We start from the raw sequence: 23,048 nt of genomic DNA on the forward strand, positions 1-23,048 counted from the left end.
AACCAGGAATCTCTGCTAAGCGCCTTGCAGTGCTTGAATGAATCAGATGCCGCTACAGACAAGTGTCTGCTAAAAGTGGAACTCATTTTTCTAACCTTACCTTATAAGGAAAACATCAGAATAGAGGGCAAAAGGGGAGATAGGGCAAAAGGGAGATTGTAGGGGAGATTCTGACTGTCAGGTCAAGCTTGTAATCAGGAGAGATGATTTTACCCAGACACTCCAATCCCAGCATTTTCAGAAAGGAAAACCAATAGATTTTAGTTTTGCCTCTCTCTGAAAATCAACTATGATGGTAGTCAGCGCTAAGACTGCTGGACCCATTTGTTTGCAGTTGTCAGTTTTCTTATCTAGGGGCACTTCTAGCATGCCTGCTATATTCCAACCAACTGGTTGTTGTTGTTGTTTTAAAAAACCAAACATTAAAGGTGTCATTGGACTTGCCTGAAAATTTGATCTAATTCTGCCAAAATTAAAAAGTTATAGAAGGTACACATACACACACACACACACACACACACACACACACACACACTTTTAAAGACATCTAGCACAGCACACACCCCGACCTATTTGTCTGTAATTTGGCATGTTTCTTTCCTCAAGGCACCTCTCCTATGTCTGGTATTTGCAGACCAATTGCCCACAGATCACTTGGGGAGATTAAGTGAATCCTTTTTATCCACTCCAAGGCTACAAAGGCTGCCCTTAAAGGAAAGCACCGCCACTATCCTTCTGAAATTTGGCAGGATTTATTCCCTTAGGAAGGGCTACCATGTCTGCAAATTGTATCCCATTTCAGCGTGTGTGTGTGGCAGGCACCACAACCAGTTTCTGCAAAATGGCCTTGTTTCTAGGGAAGAGGGGTGAGAATGTGAACTCTGAAAAATGCTTCCTGAGAAATTTCAACTTGCACTGCCTCTAAAGTGTCAGAATTACAGTCCTGGTATCTTGCTCTGCTGCTAGATACACTAGTAGCAAAAGTAGCCAGGATGGCTGATCACCACCTTTGATTTGTATTATGATCCTCTCAGATCACGAGCTGGCATCCATTCTGCATGCATTGATAATCTCCTGTGGATTGCTGTAATGCACTTTATGCGGGGCTGCCTTTAGAGACGGCTAGGAATGCTTTGATTATTGCAGAAACCAGCTGCTCTTTTACGGAAGAGAAATCATAGTCCTGCTAAGATTGGCTGCCTGTTTGCTTCTAGGGCCAATTCAAGTGTTAGGTCTTACCATTAAAGACTCAGATGGCCTGGTTCCTGCCTATCTTCAAGAGTTCCTCTTCCCATATGTGCCTTCGTGGTCTTTCAAATCTACCCAAGACGTCTTGCTCTGTTTTCTATCATTGTACCAAAGAGCACAAAACGAGGCCTTCACTGTAGCAATGACCCTTGTGTGGAACTCCCTAAAAATTCAACTGTTACCATTATAGAACTGCTCTGGAGGGCAGGGCCTGAACCAATGGCTTCAAGATACAGGAAAGGAGATTCCGACTAAACATCAGGAAGAACTTTCTGACAGTAAGAGCTGTTTGACAGTGGAAAGGTCTCCCTTGGATTGTCTTGGACTGTCCTTCTGCAGAGATTTTAAAGCAGAGATTGGATGCCACCTGTCAGGGATGATTTAGCTGAGATTCCTACCTTGCAGGGGGGAGTTGGGCTAGATGCATAGCTGTTTTTGTGTGTGTGTTTTTAATTTATTTAATCATTTTTTCAATACAAACAGCAACCACAAAAAACACATACAACAAAAACCACAATAACACAATAACACAATTTAACAATTCAGATTTGAGTACTGATATACCTATAACTACACCTTTTTAACAGTATATTTCCCCACCTGTCCTCCCCCTTCTTCCCTCCACTTTTTGCCTTATCTCTTAAGTAATCCTTCCAGATTTCTTCATATTTATCCATTCTTAATTTGCGTCAATATGCAATTCGTTCATATGTAACTAGTCTGTCCATATTGTCAATCCATGTGCTCAATGGGATCTTTTTGCGGCTCTTCCAATTCATCAGAACAAGTTTTTTTGCTTCTAATAATGGCATGGTATATCCATTTTTTTTTTTTCCCATTGTAATCTCCCACGTTTCTGGTATATAATTTCGAATTAAATTCAAATCCCCTAAATAACATTTTTTGTTATTAATCTTGCTATATATATCCTCACCTCGCACCAAAATGATCTTATCATCAGGCAGCCAAACATCATATGTACTAAGTTTGCATTTTTACTTCCACATCTCCAGCAGTTGTCTGCATTTGTTATTTTCTTCTGGTAAAGTTTTGCTGGAGTCCAGTGGATTCTGAATATTATTTTCTACTGAATAAGTCTTAGTCTTAGATCCATAGAAGCTATTTCTATTGATTTTATACATGACTCCCATATATCACTTGTTATCTGCACCCCCAACTTTTCACTCCATTTTTGTCTATCATATTCTAAATCTTACTTGCATAGCTGTCAACTTTTCCCTTTTCTTGCGAGGAATCCTATTCGGAATAAGGGAATTTCCCTTAAAAAAGGGGAAGCATTGACAACTATGGCTAGATGACCTTTGGTGTTCCTTCCAGCTCTACAATTCTAAATACAAACGTCACAGATCTCCTGGACCTCTCCCATTTCATGGCCTTTTGGCCTCACTGTTTACAAAATTAGTTTCCCTATCTGTGTCTGCCAAGTAAGGATAACAGTTCATGCATCCGATAAAGCTGATACTTTCCCCCTGAAGCTTGTGCCAAAATAGACCTTGAAGGTGCTTCAGAAAACTAAATTGTTTTTGCTGTACCAGACTAATCTGACTCCCCTTCTGGAGTTCCCCAGAAGTTAGGCATTCTTTATTTGATAAGGGTTTTGCTGGCATTTTGCTCATTGCACCAGAGCGTTCCAGAGGCTTCCACTGATGGAAGTCTTATTGCCAGCTGAGTGACAGTGTTGGATACAGCCCAGTGGTGTCTATTCACATATTTTTGTGTAGACTACGAAGTATAAATAAATCCAGCTATCATTTTAGGTTTGCATAGAACTACTAGGTGCAAGGAATTAATTCCTCAGCTAGTAGACCTGTTAATATGCGATTAAAACTTCACAATCCCAGTTTCCACCAATAAAAGCTTTATTGTATGCAGGCAAAATACATGGTTATATTGACATTGTATGGTTTTACAGGATAAATAGAGAGTCCCTGGAAGGATTCTTGAAACCGAACTAAGCTCTTAACGACATAAAGAGGAACAAACGCTGTCACTGTTGCAATATTTATCATAATATTTCAGCCTTCCTTCGAGAAGCTGAGGGCATTGTATAACCCACATTTTATTCTCACAACAACCCTGTGAGTTGAGTTTGACTGAGAGAAGGTGACTGGGTGAAGGTTCACCCCATGAGCTTTGTGGCTGAGTAAGGATTTGAACCTGGATCTCTGACGTTCTAGTTTAACATTCTAAACACTACTGCACACTGGCTCTCAGGTGCCTCAATATGAGACGTTGGAAGTAAGTTAGAGTACAATTTTCTAGAATCTAAATGTGACTTTGCACCAGAATGGAACGTTTATTCTGTGTGGGACAACCCTTTTACTCAATCGTGGTTGAATAAATAAGAGCAGATAAAATTATTTGACCTGTGCTTGTTTACCACTTTCCCATAACTCTAATAGATCACTTTTAAAATGTCAGTATTGCCGCAAACCCTGTTCCTTTTACCGGTACATCCCCAGTGGCGTAGGGAGGGTGTGTGTGGAGGGGACAGGCCACACCGGGTGCCACTCTGGGAGGGGTGACAAGATGGCCCCTGCCTCCCCTCAGCTGTAGAGCGAGCGAGGGAGCCCGCAGTCTGTAAGGGCGCCACTCGCGCACCGTCCGTACGGACTGTGCATGTGCGGCATTCTGTAGGGAGTGCGCACACAGGGGATGCTGCACATGCGCAGTCTGTATGGGCTGCGCCATCCTGGTTGCCGGAGAGGGTTCCTCCGCCACTGAATATCCCCCAGTGAACTAAAGTTCAGATTTCATTTCTTCAGGTTTACTATGGTTCAGAGCTGTAAAAATGGGAAACCAATGGTTCCTGCGTTGTTGGACCTCAACTCTCATCCTACAACCTCTGGCCACAGCCAGTTCAGCCAATAGTCAGGGGCGAACAGCAACATCTCTGGAGGGATGCAGGTTCTCCAGTCCTATGCTAGGCATTTTGCCAGAGGCCTGCAATCTCATGGCGATTTCTAATGATCTACTGGAATCCACTATGTGAATTTGTACCATCACACAGTGAAATTTTTCCTTTGCTTTCTGCTACTGATCATCACCAATGTGGCACCAAATCACACGGTGAGTTCAGTAAGTGATATGGCTGGGAGTAGTAAATTCACCATTTGAATATAAGGTTTAAAGCAGTGCTGCAAATAAGTCTCCAGAAGACCACTAGTGGCCAGTGTAGTGGTACGGAACTTAACTTGAGAGGGCAGAGCAGTGGGGTTGTAAACATTTTTGGGGGGTGGCTCACTCAGGTGGGAGTGCTGGATTGCCTCCACCATAGCCTTGCCCAATCCCCATCCAGGTTATCTGCAGCGACACTGGTGTTTGGAGGGTGACTCCACCCTTCCACACCAGCCAATACTGCAAAATTACTTAGCCCACAGATTAATATAGTCCACTTCTATTTAGTTCATCTGAAAGAAAACCACCACCACCAGTTTCCCAGCATATAAATGCTTCCCTTCCCAATCATGTGACACTTATTCCTGCTCACCACATGTGATGAGGCAAGCAGCCATTTTGAAACCCTGTCAGCACCAACTCTTGGAGTTCATCCAGCACTAGATTGGAATATTTTTTTCACACCCAAAGAAAAGTACAAATTTGCTTCCATGATGGAACTCAAAGTAGCATATAAGGGATTTTAATGCTGTATTGTTTTTAATACTCAATTGGGAGCCGCCCAGAGTGGCTGGGGAAACTCAGCCAGATGGGCGAGGTATACATAATAAATTATGATTATTATTTACCTCGTGGTCTTCCATTCAGACATTGCCCAGGGCTATACGTCCTTAGTTTTAAGTTGACAGGCCTTCAGACAATTCCCGGGGCTCGAAATAACAACCTGCATTTGCAAACTTGGTGCCCTCCAGCTGTTTTGGACTGCAACACCCATCCCTCCCAGCCAGCAAAGCTAATGGTGAGGGATGATGGGAATTGTATTTCAACACCTGAAGGGTACCAAGTTGGGAAGCCAGCTCTGAAACTAACTCCCTCCACGTTCAAAAAGCCTTGGTGGTGGTGGGGAAGAATCACATTAAGCAACCAATAACTGAAGCCAATGTATTATAGGGAAAAGAAATCCATTTTTTTATTTTTTTCACTCATAATTTATTTACAAATACACATTATAACTTTTATATACATTGCACATTTACATGGTAGAAAAGTACAAAACTATATATTTAAATGAATTTATATTTAACTCGCCATGTTTGAAAATATAAAATTGCCTCAGAAAAAAAAGTATTATGAAAAGCAAGAAACTTGAACTGATAAAGCTTTGATATAATATTCTGTGAACACTTTGAATGAGAAATGAAAAGGACTTTTAAAAATGGAACTGCAGGACTATCTTAAAGGAAACATCAAATAAAACGTTGATGCATGTGACAATGTATTTTTTTCCCAATAAAAAATTATGCTTTCATTACATTTAGCCATATAGCTATTAACGGCCTTCATAATCCGATCTTTGGGTTTGGATTCTCATAGTACAGTAGAAATGTCCAGTACACTGAGATCACCTCAATAACATGAATCAATCAGAAGAACATAACCAAGGGATAACCAAGGGGAAGAGGTTTCCTTAAAGACTGCCTCATTGCACCCCAAATCTATAGTTAAGTCAGTTTACAGCGCCTTTTGGTCAGTCAAGATTCCTTGTAAACAAATACCCGAGGGATTGTGGATGTATGTACAGAACCGGCAAGGAAATGCAATAAATAAAAATGTAACAGGAAACTGACATGCAAAGTTTTGTTAAAGTGGAAAAGAGTTAACACTGGCAGAAACAAGGCTATGAAGAGTTGTGACGGGGATGGGGGGGGGATAAGCTCTAAGGAATGGATTTATAGTTTACAAGAAAAAAAGAAGAAGCTTTACTATACAGGCAAGAGACCTCACAATAAATAACACTGTTCATCCCATAACGATTAAATTTCTTCCAAAAAAAAAAAAAAGGTGTACAGTCAATCGGACATTTTTTTATGTATAAATTATAAAACATGACACAGTATAAATAAATGTCTACAAGATTCAACTATATGTATACTTTTTTCTTCCCCAAATAAATAAGCATACATTTATGTACAGTATGGACATTGTATTTCTTGCCCAATGGCTGTTCCAAAAGTGATGGAAGTTTTACCACTGATTGGAAGATAAGCTGTAGTCCTGGTCGTCGTCTTCTTCGTCTTCGTCAAGATCTTCATTAATGGCTAGATAGGAGAATACAGGGGAGCTGTTGTTTAAACACGGACAACAACAGCGCAGAAGCAGCTCAGAGCATGTTTTCAAAGCCCCCTGCATAGCCGTGATAGAGAGTTGCATTTTTACTCTTTTTTTTGTTTTGTTTTTTTAAGCGTGGCTTGTAGTGAGATGCGCTTTGGCATCTGCTGTTACGCAATAAAGTTTTTGTGTGCATGTGTGTGTGTGTTACATAATCTATGAAGTCATAACTGCAGCAAGTTCTGAAGACTCAATGGCTCAGGTTTTATTGGCAGATTCCTGAAATTAGATAAAAAGTGCTCTTGTGTTCTAGGTTTTTTAAACTGCTTTTTTATTTTTATTTTTTTGAGTCCTTCATTCAGAGGCAACTGCAAGGAGACAGCAGCCCACGTGGTTAAGTGTTAAGCTAGGGGGGGTCGCAGGAGGGAGTGGGGAGGGAGGGTGCGATTAGATTGTAGCCAAGTGTTAATAAAGCAAACAGCAAAGCACACTGAAGCAAACGATATTAAGAGAGGGCAGGAAATCGCCCGAAAGATGCATTTAAGGCAGCCCTCTGATGTTAAGCAGACCCTTTCCTACAATGAGAAAAGGCTCCCCAAAATGTCCGCTGTTGGCTATCTGTTATGCCTTACGAACCACAAGACGTCTGTATAATATATAAATCTTTCTGCATAAGATCTCTCTCATGTTCCCTTTCATGTTTAATAAGGGTGTCAGTCTTCCCTAAACTGGGGGCTGTTTTGCCTTCAGAAGATAACCGTTCCTGGGAAGGTTAAAAATCTCACTTACAGTTGCAAGATCCTGGGTGCTTTACCTCCAAAAGTACACCCAGTGAACACGCTGCCTCCTTCATAGCACATTCGCTTGGGTAAGTGGTGTTATCGCTGGCACAAACAGATTCATCCGATTTGCTTTCGGGACAGAGCTCGTCGCAGAGGGCACACCGGCCTCTGCCCACTTTTAAATCCCACAAACATTTCTTCCCGGTGCTGCATTGGATGTCTTCGCAAGATTTGGCCTCTACAAGAGATTTTCATTAAAAAAAAGAAAAAGAGGGGAAGGGGAAAGAGGTTGACGTTTGCTTGCTTTTTTTAAAAAAAAGAACAAAAGCAAAGTAACTGTGAAATTATATTCTGACAATTTCTGCAGGGTCACAAAGATGATTCCAAAAAACAACAACCCTGTTACTGCCCAACAGGAGGCAGTGAAGCTGGAGGTGTGGAGAGAAGCTAAGACTTAAAATTGAGTTTTATTTGTCTCCTGGTTTTCTGATGGAGGGTGGGGCCCTGGCTGAAAGTTTTAGCTAGAAGAGGGAGAGTTTCAGCTAAAGGCACTGGAGGCTGTGAGTGCAATCTCAGAGAGGTTTCCTTATCCAACACTCTCAATCAGCAGAGGCTGATGCCCCTTAGGACTGGCAGGGAGGCCAATAGTAGATGCAACCAGAGTCAACGGCAGGTAGAACAAGAGACAATGATAGGCAGGGCCAACTAATTCTAGCTTTGTCTCCTCCCTCCTCCCTACTGAATTCTGCAAGTGGAAGAGATGAAGGCGGAGGAGGAATCTGACTGCTAGTGCCACTCTCTGGACTGATTATTAGGAGGTGGGGGCTGACAGAGGACAGACTAAGATTGGTAGAGCAAAGCTCCATTCATCCCAGCAGACCAGCCTCCAGTGCTGTCTGTTCAGGCTAGGTAGAGAGACAGGGTCACGATGCTGGATACTGAGAGGCATAGCAGTGAGGTGATGGATGACAGAGCTGTGTGGGCTACCCAACCTGCCCTGTACCCCATAAGCTATACTGCTATCCTCCTGTTTGGTGCAGAATCATGTTCCTTCTCCTGTTTTGAAACAAGATTAATTTGCTAGCCTGATCTACTTTCTAAACATGGAAGGTTGAGGAGTGCCATCTGTTCCTTTGCTGGCCTTAAGATTCTTTTACTCTACTTGCCTTTGGGTGTAATGGCTCAAGCTGAAACCCTTGCCATGGCCAAGTCCAAATCCTATAAATCTGATTTATCGGCAACAGCCACCACAGAAAGTGCCAGCCCTTAAAATTGTGTTGTCTGGGGCAGTGGCGTAGCGTGGGTTGTCAGCACCCGGGGCAAGGCAAGTAATTTGCGCCCCCTAACCCATGGATTTGCGCCCCCTAACACATGGATTTGCGCCCCCTAACACGTGGATTTGCGCCCCTAACCCTAACCCCCCAGATGTTGCCCCGGTGCGGCCGGCCCCCCCTGCACCCCCCACGCTACGCCACTGGTCTGGGGTGAAGGACAAGGTGGTGACACTCCTCTACTCCACACACAGAAACCAACTGTGCTGGTGGTTGAATTCTTACTTCCACACTAATGACGGGATAATACTCTTCACCACACCTAGAGAGGCCAGGAGAGGCTGTGTGGCAACACAAGGGAATGGCTGCAGAGCTCAGGAGGAACTCTGGGTGGCTGCTGCTTCTACCCACCAGCATCTGCTGCCTGAGGCGGGTTCCTCACTTTGCCTAGTGGTAGGGCTGGGCCTGACTATAGGAAAGCACTAGGGGTGAGTGTCAGCTCTCTTTGTGGGCTGGATAACCAGGTGAATCAGAGTGATTCAGGAGTCTTTCCCTCCCATGCTGAAGTGCCACATCAAAAAGAAAGACAGACCCGCCCACTCAGGATTATGGACGAAAATGAATCCCTTTTATGTCCCTCACACAAAAAAACCCACTTGGATCAATTTATCCACAATTTGACAGGCATAATCCACTCTGGAAGGACTACTGTGCCTACAAACTTCATCCACTCTGGCCAAAATAAGGGAAAAGTTTTAGCTAATGTTAGATTCCCCATTACAAGTGAATGAAGAAACACAGAGTTGTTTTAGACACAGTGCCTGGGAACTAGAAACACAACTCAAAGCAGAGAGAATTCAGAGTGACCTTGAAAGGAGCCAGGGTTTTAAAAAGGCAGAGATTCAAGGTGAATTCCCTATGAATAAAAGGAAACACACATGACTGCCTTCAAAATGGCCCTAGGTTGCCTGAAAAAGGGGGTGTTGGTGACACACATTTGCCACTGACATCCGTAAACATAAGCATACTCTCTAGGGAGCAAATCCCATGGAACCCTGGAGGACTTAGAAGTGGGCTATGTGGCTCTTGTGTCATACTGATCTTCCAGGTCAGAGGTAGTGGCCTACTGCCAATGTAACAGCTTCCACATGAGCTGCTGAGCCAACTCTGGGAACAGGGACAGCTCCCAGTGCTGGCACAATTTTATAAACTAGTAATTGCTGCTGGTCCCAAGACCCCTGTGCTTGATCTTTGAGACCAAAGATCAGAATAGGATTTTTAAGGGAAAGGCATGCGAGGAGAGAGGGAAGGAGGGAGGGAGGGTGGGAGAAGCATCTTGCTTTCTAGGGCTCAATTAGTCCTCTATTTTTATAAACAGTGGCAGACCCAGCCGCAATGGTCACACTGAATGACTAGCTCTGCATTCTCAGAAGGGTCAGATAATGTAGCAAACCACTTATGACACCAGAAGGAGTTGCAAAATCAGCTCGTGTTACAGCAAGGAGCCCAAACAAGATCAAAGTTTTGTCTCCCACTCTAGGTGTTAGGTTAGCATGGCAAAGCAAGGGGAGATTGCGTGATCAGAAACCTCTCTGCCTTGAACGGTTACTGTATTCATTTTGCCTATGTTTGAATTTATGTAGAAATGTCACAGGCTGTACATTTTGCAAGTCAAGGTCTTTTAGCTTCAATGTTTACAGCCAACTGAGGACAACATTTCATGCAATCAGTACAAGGGCTTGTGGTGCATGAACACTAATACAAGGCTAAATTTATTTACCTTGAAGGATCCATTGCAGTCTTTATTGTTTTAGCATGGAGTGTATAGTGTATGTGACTGTATAGGGCAGTGGTGAGGCAGGGCAGGGAGAGAGCTGCTGTTAAAAGAAGTTAAAAATCTAAGTTCTTGGCCACATGCAAAGTGCTTTTTAGATTGTAGCTGTTGCCTTTCTTTCTGTCCATAAATTCACTACAAGATATATAATTTGCAGCTGATTATCAAATTAGTAAATTATATAGGGAATCACATCAGCCGTTGGCTTCAGTTGTACAACCTTCAGCTGAAATTTGTATTATCTTCTTTCTCTGATGCTATGGCTATTATGCACTCTAACATGGCTGCACTGTTATTCCCCCACTCCTGTGGGAGATCTAGATTCCCCCATGCTGTGTCTAGCACTGCGGAAATTGCATTTCTCAATGGTCCAGGCATAAGAGAGGTGAATATGAATGAAAGTCCCCTTGTTTTGTTCATCTTCTGTAGTTCCCCAGTTGACCTCCTGATTTGCTTGTGCAGTGTTTATACAGTTTTGTGTTAATTATTCCTACATCCCACACTTTTCAGTGTACTTCCCTGTCACTTTCCTAACTGCAGAAGGTCTGTTGATATTTTTTTTAAGTGGATTTGTTACACTAAGGTACAGCACTGAGAGTTTAACGTGTTATCCACTGTTTGTGAGAACGAGGTTAAAAAGCCCTTTCCCCAAAAGCCTGCCCTTTTTGGAGAAAGGGGAGAGCACAACTTTAACAAATGACCTGAACTCCCAAGTTTCCCCAATAGGACAGAGTTATAAAGCATCTCCAAGGTTAATGAGAAAGTTTCTGGAAGATGGAGAGGAGCATGTCTTCTGTGGAAACAGGCAAAAGCCGTCTCCTATCACATGCAACCCCACCCCTCTACAGTGGTATCTCGGGTTACAGACGCTTCGGGTTACAGACGCTTCAGGTTACAGACTCCGCTAACCCAGAAAGAGTACCTCGGGTTAAGAACTTTGCTTCAGGATGAGAACAGAAATCATACTCCAGTGGCATGGCAGCAGTGGGAGGCCCCATTAGCTAAAGTGGTACCTCAGGTTAAGAACAGTTTCAGGTTAAGAACGGACCTTCAGAACGAGTTAAGTTCTTAACCCAAGCTACCACTGTATCTTCAAGTTCCATACTGTAATCAGCAGGGAACTGGGTTTTGTAGAAAAATTATAGAGTTAACTAGGGCTAGAAGTATTAACTGCTTTTGACTGTATTTCTGCCAGTGACAAAAGTCTCAATTCTGGGGGGTACTCCTTGCAAAAAGGTTTGTTTCAGTTGCCCTCACTTATCCTGACCCTTAGCTGCCGTCTGTGATACGAATCTGACTGGCTTTGCAAAGTTGTAATGATATCTCATTACTTAATTCCTCAGTGGGTATGGTGATCTATGAGGAAGATGCAAGAAGTTGCAGCAAGAAGGGGAAATGGCAGAGATATAGCAGCCAGGTAAATGGAATTAGAAAAGTGGATTTTCTGTAGAAATTTCCATGCCACTGAAATGGCTAGTCTTGACCAAAAAGTAGAGAAAAACTGGTGCGCCCCTTGCGCAACACATTCCATTCCTCATCTTCCACACCAAAACCACAGCAGAAGAAAATGCTAAAAGTTCCAAAATTACTTAAAAACCAAGTAGGAATGTATTCCTGGAATCCAGAAATCCAGGTTTTAGTTCAAGAAAACTTTCTATTTAATTCAGCTGACAATTACTGAGGACAAATCTTTGGCCCACCTCCCATTGGAACCCCTAATACATGAGGATACCAGATCTTTGAAGATGTTTTCAGACCACATGGCTTCAGTGTTGAAGTCAACTGGATTCCAATAGAAACAACTGCCTGAACAACAATTCATGGGGAATATTATTTTACATGGACCGAAAATAGCTTTTCTCCTTTAAAAAAATCTAGATCTCTCACAGGAGTGGGGAAATAACAGTTTGTAGTGAAGCCATGTAGCATGCATAGCCATAGCATCAGAGAAAGAAGGGATGAGAAAAACCTTTTTCCAGCCTTGGTGGAGTGATAGGATGGAAGGGAGGACTGAAGGTCTTCTTGGACTCAGGTTAAAATCTGAACCGGAGAAGAAATTTGGGGCTCATAATACCAGCCTCATATTGTAGTTACCCAAATTTGCGTTTTTGGGCTCACAATACTAGTCTCCTATTGGAGTTACCCAAATCTGCATTTTTCAAGTCTGGAATTATGAATTTCAGCACCAGCCCAACTCCTGAGTCTCTCCCCTTGCTGTCACTTAAACTGCCATCTGCTCCTCTTCTGTTGTAAAGAGATTGTATTAGAATGATTATGGTTGCCGGATGAAGGAGAAATTTTAGGGGATTATTATTACGTGATAGTTTAATTGATCAACAGTGCAACACTACAGATGTCTACTTGTCACCACTACATCCAAATACTAGTTGGATCAGCTCATGGATCGTGGGGGCAGGGGACCTTGGGGGATGCACAGGGCTTTGGATCCAGTGGCTCTAAACCGTGTGGCTCCCCACAATGGAAAGCCCTATTTTAGGGCTTTATGAGCTCTTGCGCCTACTTGGGCATAGCACAGACCCTCCAAGGATGTCCCTGATTTAGAGAAGCCATCCCGGTTATCTGATTTGATCCCAGAATGTCCCACGTTCCCCTAGGATGTCCCTATTTTCATTGGAGAAACGTTGGAGGTTATGGAGTTATCTGACCCTCGAGCTGTTTGAAGGCAGTCCTGTACAGTTGTATCTTGTTTTGCGACTGGGATCCATTCCGGAGCCCTGGCTGCTAGCCGAAAAGGACGCAGGGCAAAGTGCTGTGTCTGCACACACGCGCTTCTGGGTTTGCCGTGGACATTTGCCGGAATGGACGCTAGATGAGGCGGACATTTGCAGAGGTATTACTGTATAAGGTTTTTTTTTAATATTTAATTTTTTTGTGTGTTTTTATATATGCTGGGAACTGCCTAGAGTGGCTGGGGCAACCCAGTAAGATGTGTGGGGTATAAATAGTAATATATATATATATCATTATGGAATGGGACCTTCCTAATTTCATTGGGGAAATGTTAGGGGGTATGATAGCATGGGACCTGTGCCACAGTGGAGCCACCCCATACTAGTGGTGCAGAGGCCAGCATGGAGGAATCCATGCAGCTTCCTAACATCTCAAGTCAATGACATGGAGTATATGTATTAGGGTTGTCCCATCAACTGATGTACATTTTCCCATGAGAGGAGAAAAGCCACAGCAGTTCTTAAGAGGGAAGCATGCTGAAATTTGGTTTGACTGATGTACACATGCATTGAAGCAGGCAGAATTTTGTAAGAGGCCTTTCCTTTTCACATAGGCGAGAATGCCTCTTGCAAGATGATACTTTCTATCTGCAGTATTAATAACTATGGCTATTAAAAATAATTTTCAAGTTGACCTCAGGGCACCTTTTTATGTCAATATAATTGTTTAAAATCGATTCATCTAAGCAATTTAGCAACTAAATCAGGTGTGGGGAACTTGAGGTTCCAACATTGTTGGACTCCAATTCTCATCAGCCCCAACCTGCACAAGCCAACATTTAGCAATGATTGACTATTTAGTCAGCAGGTTCCTTACCCCTGATCTAAACCTTGCCATCTTAATTGTAACAGGAATGTAGTTTGAGAGCAGGCAAAGGTGGTTTGAAATAAGATCCCTGTCACAGAATCATCAGGTTGCCTTGATCAAGTCTCTATCTCACACCCTCTTTCTCTCACAGCCTTTAGTTCTTTCACTTTATAATGTAAATCACACCTCACAGAATCATTGTGGGGGGCCAGTGTGTGTAATGTAAATGAATATATATTTGCCTTGCTGGCTTATGCCACCTATTTCTGACGGGCACAGATACCCTGAAAGCAGCCTCTCTCCACTCTGGAGGGTTCCTCTGGCTTACAGGTTGCCCAAATCCAGGTGTCTCATCCAGCCAATATTGAATAGACACTCTCTGACACTGGCTGTTGTATGGCGCTCATTGCCCTTCTTGTTAAGGTGACTGATGGAAGCTCTCTGGCTCCCAATAGGGTAGCCCCAGAACCATTTGCCGCTCCACACATTGGTAAACTTCCCCGTGAGACAAGAGGAAGCAGCATGGGGATTACAATAACAGTAAATGGTAATATTTAAAGTTTATAGAGCACCTTTTGAGTGTTCAAAGTCCTACATTCCTGCAGTGTGGTTCTATAAAACAGTATTTGCATCACTGTTCAGTAGATACAGTTGGCCATCACTCATCTGAGGTGAACTCAGAAAACCTACCAAGATAACTGGTGGAGAGCCCACACAGAAGAGGTTCTGTGGGCAGGAAGGAGGGGTGTGTGTCCTCAGATGGGGGACAATCTATTTAAAATGACTTGAAGAGGAGAACTGGTCAGGGTAAAGGTTAAACACAGGATCATAGGAAGTGGCTTATGCCAAGTATTGTCTACACTGACAGACAGCCGTTCTCCAGGAATCGAAACTGGGTTTTCTCCCAGCCCTGCCTGGAGATGGCAGGGATTCAATCTTCTGCCTGCAGAACAGATGCTCTAGCACTGAGCCAAGGTGTTTCCATAAACACTCCTTCCACCTGCCAGTTCTCTCCTGCGGCTGCCTCTCCACTAGACACCGCAGGGAGCCCTGTGTTTCCCTCACAATATCTGGTTCCACCCATGAGGCACAGATCCCAAGTTGGATGGTGTAGCCTCCTTCGTTCAGGCCTCTCAGGTTTTCCCCTCCCCAATGCATGGTACTTACTGATACATTTTCCTTCGTAGGCTAGACCGATGGATCTTCCGAGCAGGCAGGTTGCTTTCCTCAGATGACAAGCGCTTGCATATGTGATCCCGTCGTTCCCACAGAGATACTGTTCAGGGGAGGTAGGCTCTGGGCAAATCCGATTGCATGTCACGCAGTTGGCGTTATTGTTTTGATCGACCACACAGGTGGAGCTGCCAGGGCACAAAACATCCCTACAGGTTTCTGAAAGAATAGACAGGGAGAACGACCTGTTAGCAACAACACGAGCCACCTTCACCACCAAGCAGCCTAGAATAACATGTGGTACCAACAACAACCATTGAAAAGTTGTTTATTAGCTTTTTATGTTAAATGGAAATGAACACAGTGAAGAGATAGCCACTCTGTCTCAGAGGTGGGGAGTCTGTGGCCCATCTCTGGCTAATTAGGTCTATTTTTCCTCGAACCATTCTGGCCCACCTGCTCCACCCCTACAAATATATCTGTCTGTCCCACACATCAGTGTGAGCAGGCAAAAACAAGCCAGACTGCTTAGTCCTCATCGAGTGGGCTCCCACTTCCAGTTTTTGAGGTCGCATATGCACGGTGTTTGTTGCAATCCAGGTGAATCCTCTAGTTTCTTGAGGTAAACTGCTGTTTTTCTCAAACCAGCTTACAACAATAATAGTAATTTGTTACTTATACCCCACTCATCTAACTGGGCTGCCCCAGCCACTCTGGAGAGCTTCCAACAGGATATAAAATTCTGTTACAGGACTGCCTTCAAATGTATTTAGCAGGTTGTGTAGTTGTTTATCTCCTTGACATCTGATGGGAGGGGGCCACTGCTGAGAAGGCCCTCTGCCTGGTTCCCTGTAACTTCACTTCTCGCAGTGAGGGAACTGCCAGAAGGCCCTCAGAGCTGGACCTCAGTGTCGAGGGTGATTAGTGGGGTGGAAATGCTCCTTCAGGTACACAGAGCCAAAGCAGTTTAGGGCTTTAAACATCAGCACCAACATTTTGAATTGGGCTAGGAAACATACTGGGAGCCAATGTAGATATTTCAGGACTGGAGTTATATAGTCCTGGCAGCTGTTCCCAGTTCCCCGTCTGGCGGCCACATTCTGGATGAGTTATGAGTTTCTGAGTCACCTTCAAAGATAGCCCCATGTAGAGCTTCAATATGACTAGCCGCATTTACTTCATACTTAAGAAGGATGTGTAAGTGTGAGACAGCCGCCACACATGAAGCAGATGACAGCTGCAAGAGCAGGAATTCCAGGTGGAGAAGGTTGCAAAGCCATGCGCATCCAGGCGAAGACACATCTGCCTCCTGTCTGGTGTGAACAACACCATGCAAATGTGAACTGAAACACAGCGGGGTGGGGGTGGGGCAGGGAATGAACTTGCTGTGTTTTAAGTCTCCCTTATCTGTGGTGGCAAAGGGGACATAAGGATCCGGCCTATTGGCCTGATCCAGTTCCCTTCCCCTGCTTGGTTTACTAGCCACAACATGGATAACACTGCTGTTTTCAAAACTTGAAGTAGGTGTCACATCCTCTGCATCCCAGTGCCAAGCCAAGAGGGCACAAAATAATAATAATAATAATAATAATAATAATAATAATAATAATAATAATTTATATGGGTCCCTATTGAGAAGAGCCATAAAAAAGCAACTGTATCAAAAGGAATTATTGTGAAAATAAGAAATATTTAGGTGGGGAGGGGTGCACGCCAAATTTTGTTCTCACCCAGGGTGCCATACTACCAACATCCGCCCCTGTTATGTGGATGAGTGTGACACTGTGAATGTTCTCTTGTGGAAAAGGTAACAGCTCCCAGCACATGAAAACAACTAGGGCAGGATCAGCTTTAACTATTCTCCAGGATGATTCTTGCTTTCTAATTGCACATATGTTTTAATTGTACACATGTTAACTGTTTTTTGGTTGGGGGGAGAGTAATTTTCAAGTGGCATTCCCCACCTATAGGCTGAAGAGGAACACTTGAGCCAACCGCCTGAGGACTCTACCACCTCATTCCGTTACACATGGGTAGGACAGGCTTCTCAGCACCCTTAACAAACTACAGTTCCCAGGATTCTTTTTCCTTTTTTAGAGGGGAAGCCATGTGCTTTAAATGTATGGCCAGTACACAGTCCTTCTTGGGGGAACTTGCGTTAGAATCCACAAAGCACTTTTCTGCACTGGTATCTCCTGCGTTATATACCATGATAAGTAGTATACCGGGAGCACCAGCAACTTCTGATTTTCCAGATATACCTTCTCCCCCACCAGCATTGCAACCCAGAGAACAGATAAGTTGTAAACTTACTTTTGCATCTGCCCTGGTACTGGACTTCAAGTTCAGGCTGCTCTTTACACCTGGCTTTCAGAAGGGCACACTCATTCTTGTAGGTTTTCCCATCCAAGCCACACACTGGGCCCTTCCATGTGATATTAGAGCAATCTGGAGCACAGACACACCGAGGTTTGTTCTTCTTGTTCATTTTGCATTTCTTCCCAGGCCCACAGTCCACATTCTCACAGGTTTCTAAAGAGGAAACGGGAAAGGGAGCAGGGCAGTGTTGGGGGCGGGTGGAAGAAAAACCCAGAGACATTGCTTTAATTAAACACCCAGAGTCCTCACCACAGCTTCACAAACAACCACAGGCTGACCCAGAATATAAGGAAGGTTACCCCCTCTCCCCTCGCCGTAGCAAAAAGGCCATAAAATAAAAACACAGGATCTTCCCGTTTGCTGAGCCGGATGCTTTCAATGTGACGCACAAGTCTGTATCCACTCCACTCCTTCCCAAATGCCCCTTATTCTGGTGCTAGAGGCACAAAATAATGTCTGTGCACTACCCAGTTATTAGCCTGCAATATAGGCAGTAGCAACAGACATTAGAGCCCCCCCTCCATTGAAGAGGTGGACCATGCTATCCTTTTAATCGTCTGATGGCATGCCAAAGGGGCTAATCTCCAATGAGAAACTGCATGCGCAGGACTAACAAGTGAGATGCATGTCAAAGATTGCTTCGTTGAGGAAATCTGCCTCAGCTCCTCCCTTTCTCCAGTCCGTTAGAATAATAGAATTGTAGAGGATCATCTGCTCCAACCCACTGCAATGCAATCTTTTGCCCAACATGGGGCTCAAACCCTGAGATGAGGAGTCTCATGCTCTACTGACTGAGCTATGCAGTATCTTCTCTGCTCATCCAGCACTCCTGACCTGTTGGGTTTTGTTCTCTACCCTCTTTCATTGGGGAGGTCATTTAAGTTACAGACAGCCCAAGGTTGCACATGCCTCTCTGAAAAGCCCTGGCTGCGATCTATTTCTTTTAAAAATTATTATTTTCTAGAATAATCCTGCCCAAGATACTTGGGTAAGTGAGCTGCTGCTACACCTTAAAAGTTAAAGGGACCCCTGACCATTAGGTTCAGTCGTGGCCGGCTCTGGGGTTACGGTGCTCATCTCGCTTTATTGGCCGAGGGAGCCAGCGTACAGCTTCTGGGTCATGTGACCAGCATGACGAAGCCACTTCTGGCGAACCAGAGCAGCGCACAGAAACTCTGTTTACCTTCCCGCTGGAGCGGTACCTATTTATCTACTTGCACTTTGACATGCTTTTGAACTGCTAGGTTGGCAGGAGCAGGGACCGTTGCGGGGATTTGAACTGCTGACCTTCTGATCGGCAAGTCCTAGGCTCTGTGGTTTAACCCACAGCACCACCTGCGTCCCCTGCTACACCTTAGTTCTTTATAAAACTGCCTTCGCCATCCTGCCACACTCCTTACGTTTTGGACTACAACTCCCATCTGCTCTGGCCAGTGCAGGAAAACACCTGGAAGGCACCAGGTGAGCAAAAGTTGCTATGGAGCTTTACACACTGTTGCCACTAAAAGAAAGTTTGTAGTGGTTGCCACCTTCCTCTTTCATGCTCACTCACACACCATGTTCCCCCATGTAACCAGAGCTCAACTTGAGTCTTCATCACAGCATGCTTTGGACTCCAGTGGTCATTAAGAGGAACAGGGGTGTTGTTGTTGTTCCTGGCAGGGCCCCCGTGGCCATAATAGCCACGTGGCAAAAAGCTGCTCCCAGCATGAAGATGAATTGGCTGGGAAAAGGTGGCTTGCCAAACTTCTTCTTGTTGTGCAGCTGTTAGAGGCACAGGGGGAACTGCTGGCAAGCCTACCTGCAGACTCTGGTATGAAGAGTTCATGCAGAATTTATTTCTGCATAACTCTAGCTGCCCCTAAACACATCTAGAATTAGCTCGAGGCAGTCTTAGAGCCCCAGGAACTCTCCTTCAAAAATAAAATAGCCACGTCTATTATAAGGAGAAGCTGTTACGGTCAATGCATTTATTTTCTTGTAGAGAAGGAGACACTGGATGGCAGACTGTCTAGAGACACCAACCTGAGCTTTGGAAGCCCTCTCTGTTACTGTAGGGCTCTTGCTAGTCAACAAACAGCAAGGCAAATGCACTCTGTACCAGCTCAGGCAAAGGTAAAGGGACCCCTGACCATTAGGTCCAGTTGTGACCGGCTCTGGGGTTGCGGCGCTCATCTCACTTTATTGGCCGAGGGAGCCGGCGTACAGCTTCCGGGTCATGTGGCCAGCATGACTAAGCCGCTTCTGGCAAACCAGAGCAGCACACGGAAACGCCGTTTACCTTCCCGCCAGAGTGGTACCTATTTATCTACTTGCACTTTGACGTGCTTTCGAACTGCTAGGTTGGCAGGAGCAGGGACCGAGCAACGGGAGCTCACCCCGTCGTGGGGTTCGAACGGCCAACCTTCTGATTGACAAGTCCTAGGCTCTGTGGTTTAACCCACAGCACCACCACCGTCCCTTACCAGCTAAGGGACACTTTAATATCTTCTGCCTTGCTACATGTATCACATGGTTAGTTAGTTATTCAGCATATAACCCGCCCTTCACCAGATGATCTCAGGGCGGAAAAGGATTGAGCCCACGGCACTGAAAACAGATGCCTGGGCTCTGAGCCTTGGCACAAATTACGAAGCCCTAGGCTGCGGTGGGTGGGGTGAGAAGTCTCCTCCTTTCTAGGAAGGGGCGGCAACTCAGTTTTAGAGCTTTCTATGCAGAAGAATTCAAGCACAACCTCTGACTGCTTCAGGGATAAGAAGAGTTCTCAGGTTGCAGGACTGGGGAAAATGTTCTGCCTGCGTGACCTTGGAGAGAGAAGCGCTGCTGGTCAGAGCAAACACTACTGGTCAGTGTGGACCAATGGTGTCTGACTCACCACTGTGCAACTTAACAGATTCATTCACACGTTACACTGGACACAGGTACAAAGCTGTCACACAACTCATTGAATGCAACATGTGAGCACCCCTGGGGAAGAAATGCAGTCCTTTCCTATTTTTATTTTTAAGAGGCCCCCACCTTTGCAAGGGATACAGTTCGGGGCACCCCCGCTGAAAATCATCCACTTGAAAAGCACGTGATCGCTGACGTCCTCCTCGGTCCAAGAAGTGGTAAGCCTGCCGGTTTTACAGCACTCCTCCTTGCTGAGACCATTTTTGTAGAGGACCTGGCAGCGGCCGTTCCTGGCTTGCCGGAGCCAGCAATTCCCAGCTGCATTCAGAAAGAGAGAGGGGGAGAGAGAGAGACCCAGCCATATCAATGTCAGTTACCAGTGACCCAGACACAACACGTGCGGCTTTCATTGACTTTTACTAGACTGTTTACTTTTTATTTGTCCGGTTTCATAACCTGAAGCTTCTCCTCTGGACCAAATGGAAGCGCTATTCCAATAACCTGATCAAGCCAATTTGACGTCTTATTTTTCCATATGGAGAAGGCGCTGTAGCTTTGGAGGGGAGTGTGGCGTGTAGGGTAGGGTGGGGGCCCGAAAAGACTTGATTGCACGTGGCAAGGGTGCGAAATAGATCTCAGGAATTATTATTTTTTTTAAAAAAAAAAGGAAGGAGAAGATCATAAGAAAAAAAATGACGCTTATTATCTCCCCCTCATTTGTCCATCCCACACTCCACCCCCTTGCTTAATTCATACATAAAAGTTGGCACACACACAACCGACGGGGAAATTTCACTACAGTCTTTCCCGTTTCTCCACCCAAAGTATAGGATTTGGCAACGGTGGTAGCAGCGATGATAAAACCGTAGTCTTTCGAAATTATCAAACTTTGCTGATTTCATCAATAGAAGAACTAGATGGCTGGTAGTGGAGTAGTGAGTGACCGAAGTGTGCACGCGTACTGCTGAGCGCAGGAGGAGGAAAGCGGAGAAGAATCGGATTAAGCTACACAAGTTTACACGGGTTTACTAGAGAAAAACAATTGGGGGAACATACGCGCACACAAACACACGGTTACTCACAACAACAACCTTGCGGCTGTCTGCTGCTGCTGCTTCTGGATCCGAACCAAGGACACTGATTAGACCTGTCGCTCCATGCTCTGAGATTGAAGAATTTGGGGGAGGGGGGGCCAGTCCCTCGTGAACCACCAATGTGACTCCTCCAAACACTCAGTGGCAATCGATTCTGCTTCTTTATCCATATGGGAATTTTGCCAGAGCAAAGAATTCAGAAGGAAATATCACACACACACACACACACACGACTAACGTGGTCCCAAGAACCAAATCTATCCGCCTCAAAACTTCAAAATAGTAATGGTAATAATAATTATCGTATTTTAGCTGCTGCCAGTCTAAGGTTGCAATATAGCACCAAGGGAGGCATAATCATTCACAAAGGAAACAGAAATAAATGCCCCAAGTCTAAACTGTAGAAGTATCCTAATAACCCCTCAATCCACATCTAATCAATACTGGAGTGGAGATGGGGGCGAAAATACGTGGTTACATTGTGGGTTGTTGTTGGTTGTTTTTTTTTTTAAATCACCCTAAGATATCCTTTGCCAAAGTTCACAGAATGGCATAAAACTGGAGGAAAGGAGGGGCACATAAAACAATTACCCAAACTTGAAAAAACTCTTTTCCTCTAGGAGTGTGAGCTATAATAATGAGTTCCTTTCGGAGTCCATATTCCCATCCTCGTCGCGCCAAGATGATTTTAGCAAATTAAACAGCAACCTTACCAAAAAGCTGCAACAACAAAAACAAAACTGCACAGCCTCTCCCTCCCTCCCTCTCTCTCAGGCGCGCGCGGGACACACACACAGATTCACACATGTTCAAAACCAGACCTCCGTGGTGGTCGAACTCAGAAAAGTTCTGAGCTGGTGCAGCGGCTCATTGAAGCTGCAGCGCGTTAGGGATGCAAGATAAAAGCTATTGAGAAAGGGGCTAGAGCTAATGATGATGAAGGCAAATCAAGATTTTAATGATGATTGCGCCTAGCTTCTCTGCCCGATGCACCCGGCCAAACGCGGATCGCCCTGTCACTTCTGCGCCATTTGTGCCAAGGAGCCCGCGCAGAGCGATCCTAAGCACACCTTTCCACCCAAAAAAGTAAGTTCCACTACGAGTTGAACGGACTTGTTTATTTATGTCCGAGACGGCAGCCGTAGACATGCAAAATGCCAGACATGTCTGCTCTTGAGTTCCACAGTCAGCTCATCTGACGGGAGTCTCTGGAGAAAAGCGTGGGGGAAGAAGGCAGAAAGGGTAGACAGACAGACTCTCTCTAGGCAGACGGATGACAGAATAGGCACATCTGCACATTAAAAAGGCGTAAAAGCGCATCTTACCCTGTGCTGTTTGATCTTCCATGAAGTGGCAGAAAAACAGTAGGAGAAAAACCATGCCCGGGAAGATTCTCTGGTTTAACATCCTTAGTTATTTCCCTCCAGCGGAAAGAGAAGACGCAACCTCTCAAGTAGCAGGAGGAAGACGAGGGAAACGAAAGAGCACGCCAGACAGACAAGCCTGCTTATTGAATGAACGTCAGGCTCTGAATGCTGCCTCTCTTTAAATCTATGGGGTCTTAGCTCTG

The 23,048-nt window shown here is 44.7% G+C and overlaps 1 protein-coding gene across 2 annotated transcripts; it reads right to left on the bottom strand.

Moving 5' to 3' along the window:
- Positions 1-3,110: 3,110 nt before the first annotated feature.
- On the bottom strand, positions 3,111-23,048 carry FST (follistatin). 2 transcript variants are annotated; one of them, XM_083703667.1, is made up of 6 exons: positions 22,804-23,042; positions 20,511-20,702; positions 17,427-17,645; positions 15,108-15,332; positions 7,285-7,515; positions 3,111-6,485 (listed from the first exon to the last, which is right to left on the bottom strand). In XM_083703667.1, exons 1-6 carry the CDS (start codon positions 22,883-22,885, stop codon positions 6,412-6,414), a joined length of 1,023 nt encoding a protein of 340 aa, XP_083559793.1. In that variant the 5' UTR covers positions 22,886-23,042; the 3' UTR covers positions 3,111-6,411. The 2 variants fall into 2 exon arrangements, with proteins under 2 accessions (XP_083559793.1, XP_083559794.1); XM_083703668.1 differs by having other exon boundaries at positions 5,352-6,774; positions 22,804-23,048.

The sequence above is a fragment of the Podarcis gaigeae genome (genome assembly GCF_964106915.1).
Source record: "Podarcis gaigeae genome assembly, chromosome: 11".
Lineage (NCBI taxonomy): Eukaryota > Metazoa > Chordata > Lepidosauria > Squamata > Lacertidae > Podarcis > Podarcis gaigeae.

What these genes read in the sequence shown, in the direction of transcription:
- FST (XM_083703667.1), bottom strand. Translation starts at nt 22,885, where the DNA reads ATGTTAAACCAGAGAATCTTCCCGGGCATGGTTTTTCTCCTACTGTTT. An exon ending in GAACTGTATCCCTTGCAAAG is followed by an intron (nt 17,646 to 20,510) that starts GTGGGGGCCTCT and finishes TTTCCTCTTTAG; the next exon opens with AAACCTGTGAGAATGTGGAC. An exon ending in GCACCCAGGATCTTGCAACT is followed by an intron (nt 6,486 to 7,284) that starts GTAAGTGAGATT and finishes TCTCCTATCTAG; the next exon opens with CCATTAATGAAGATCTTGAC.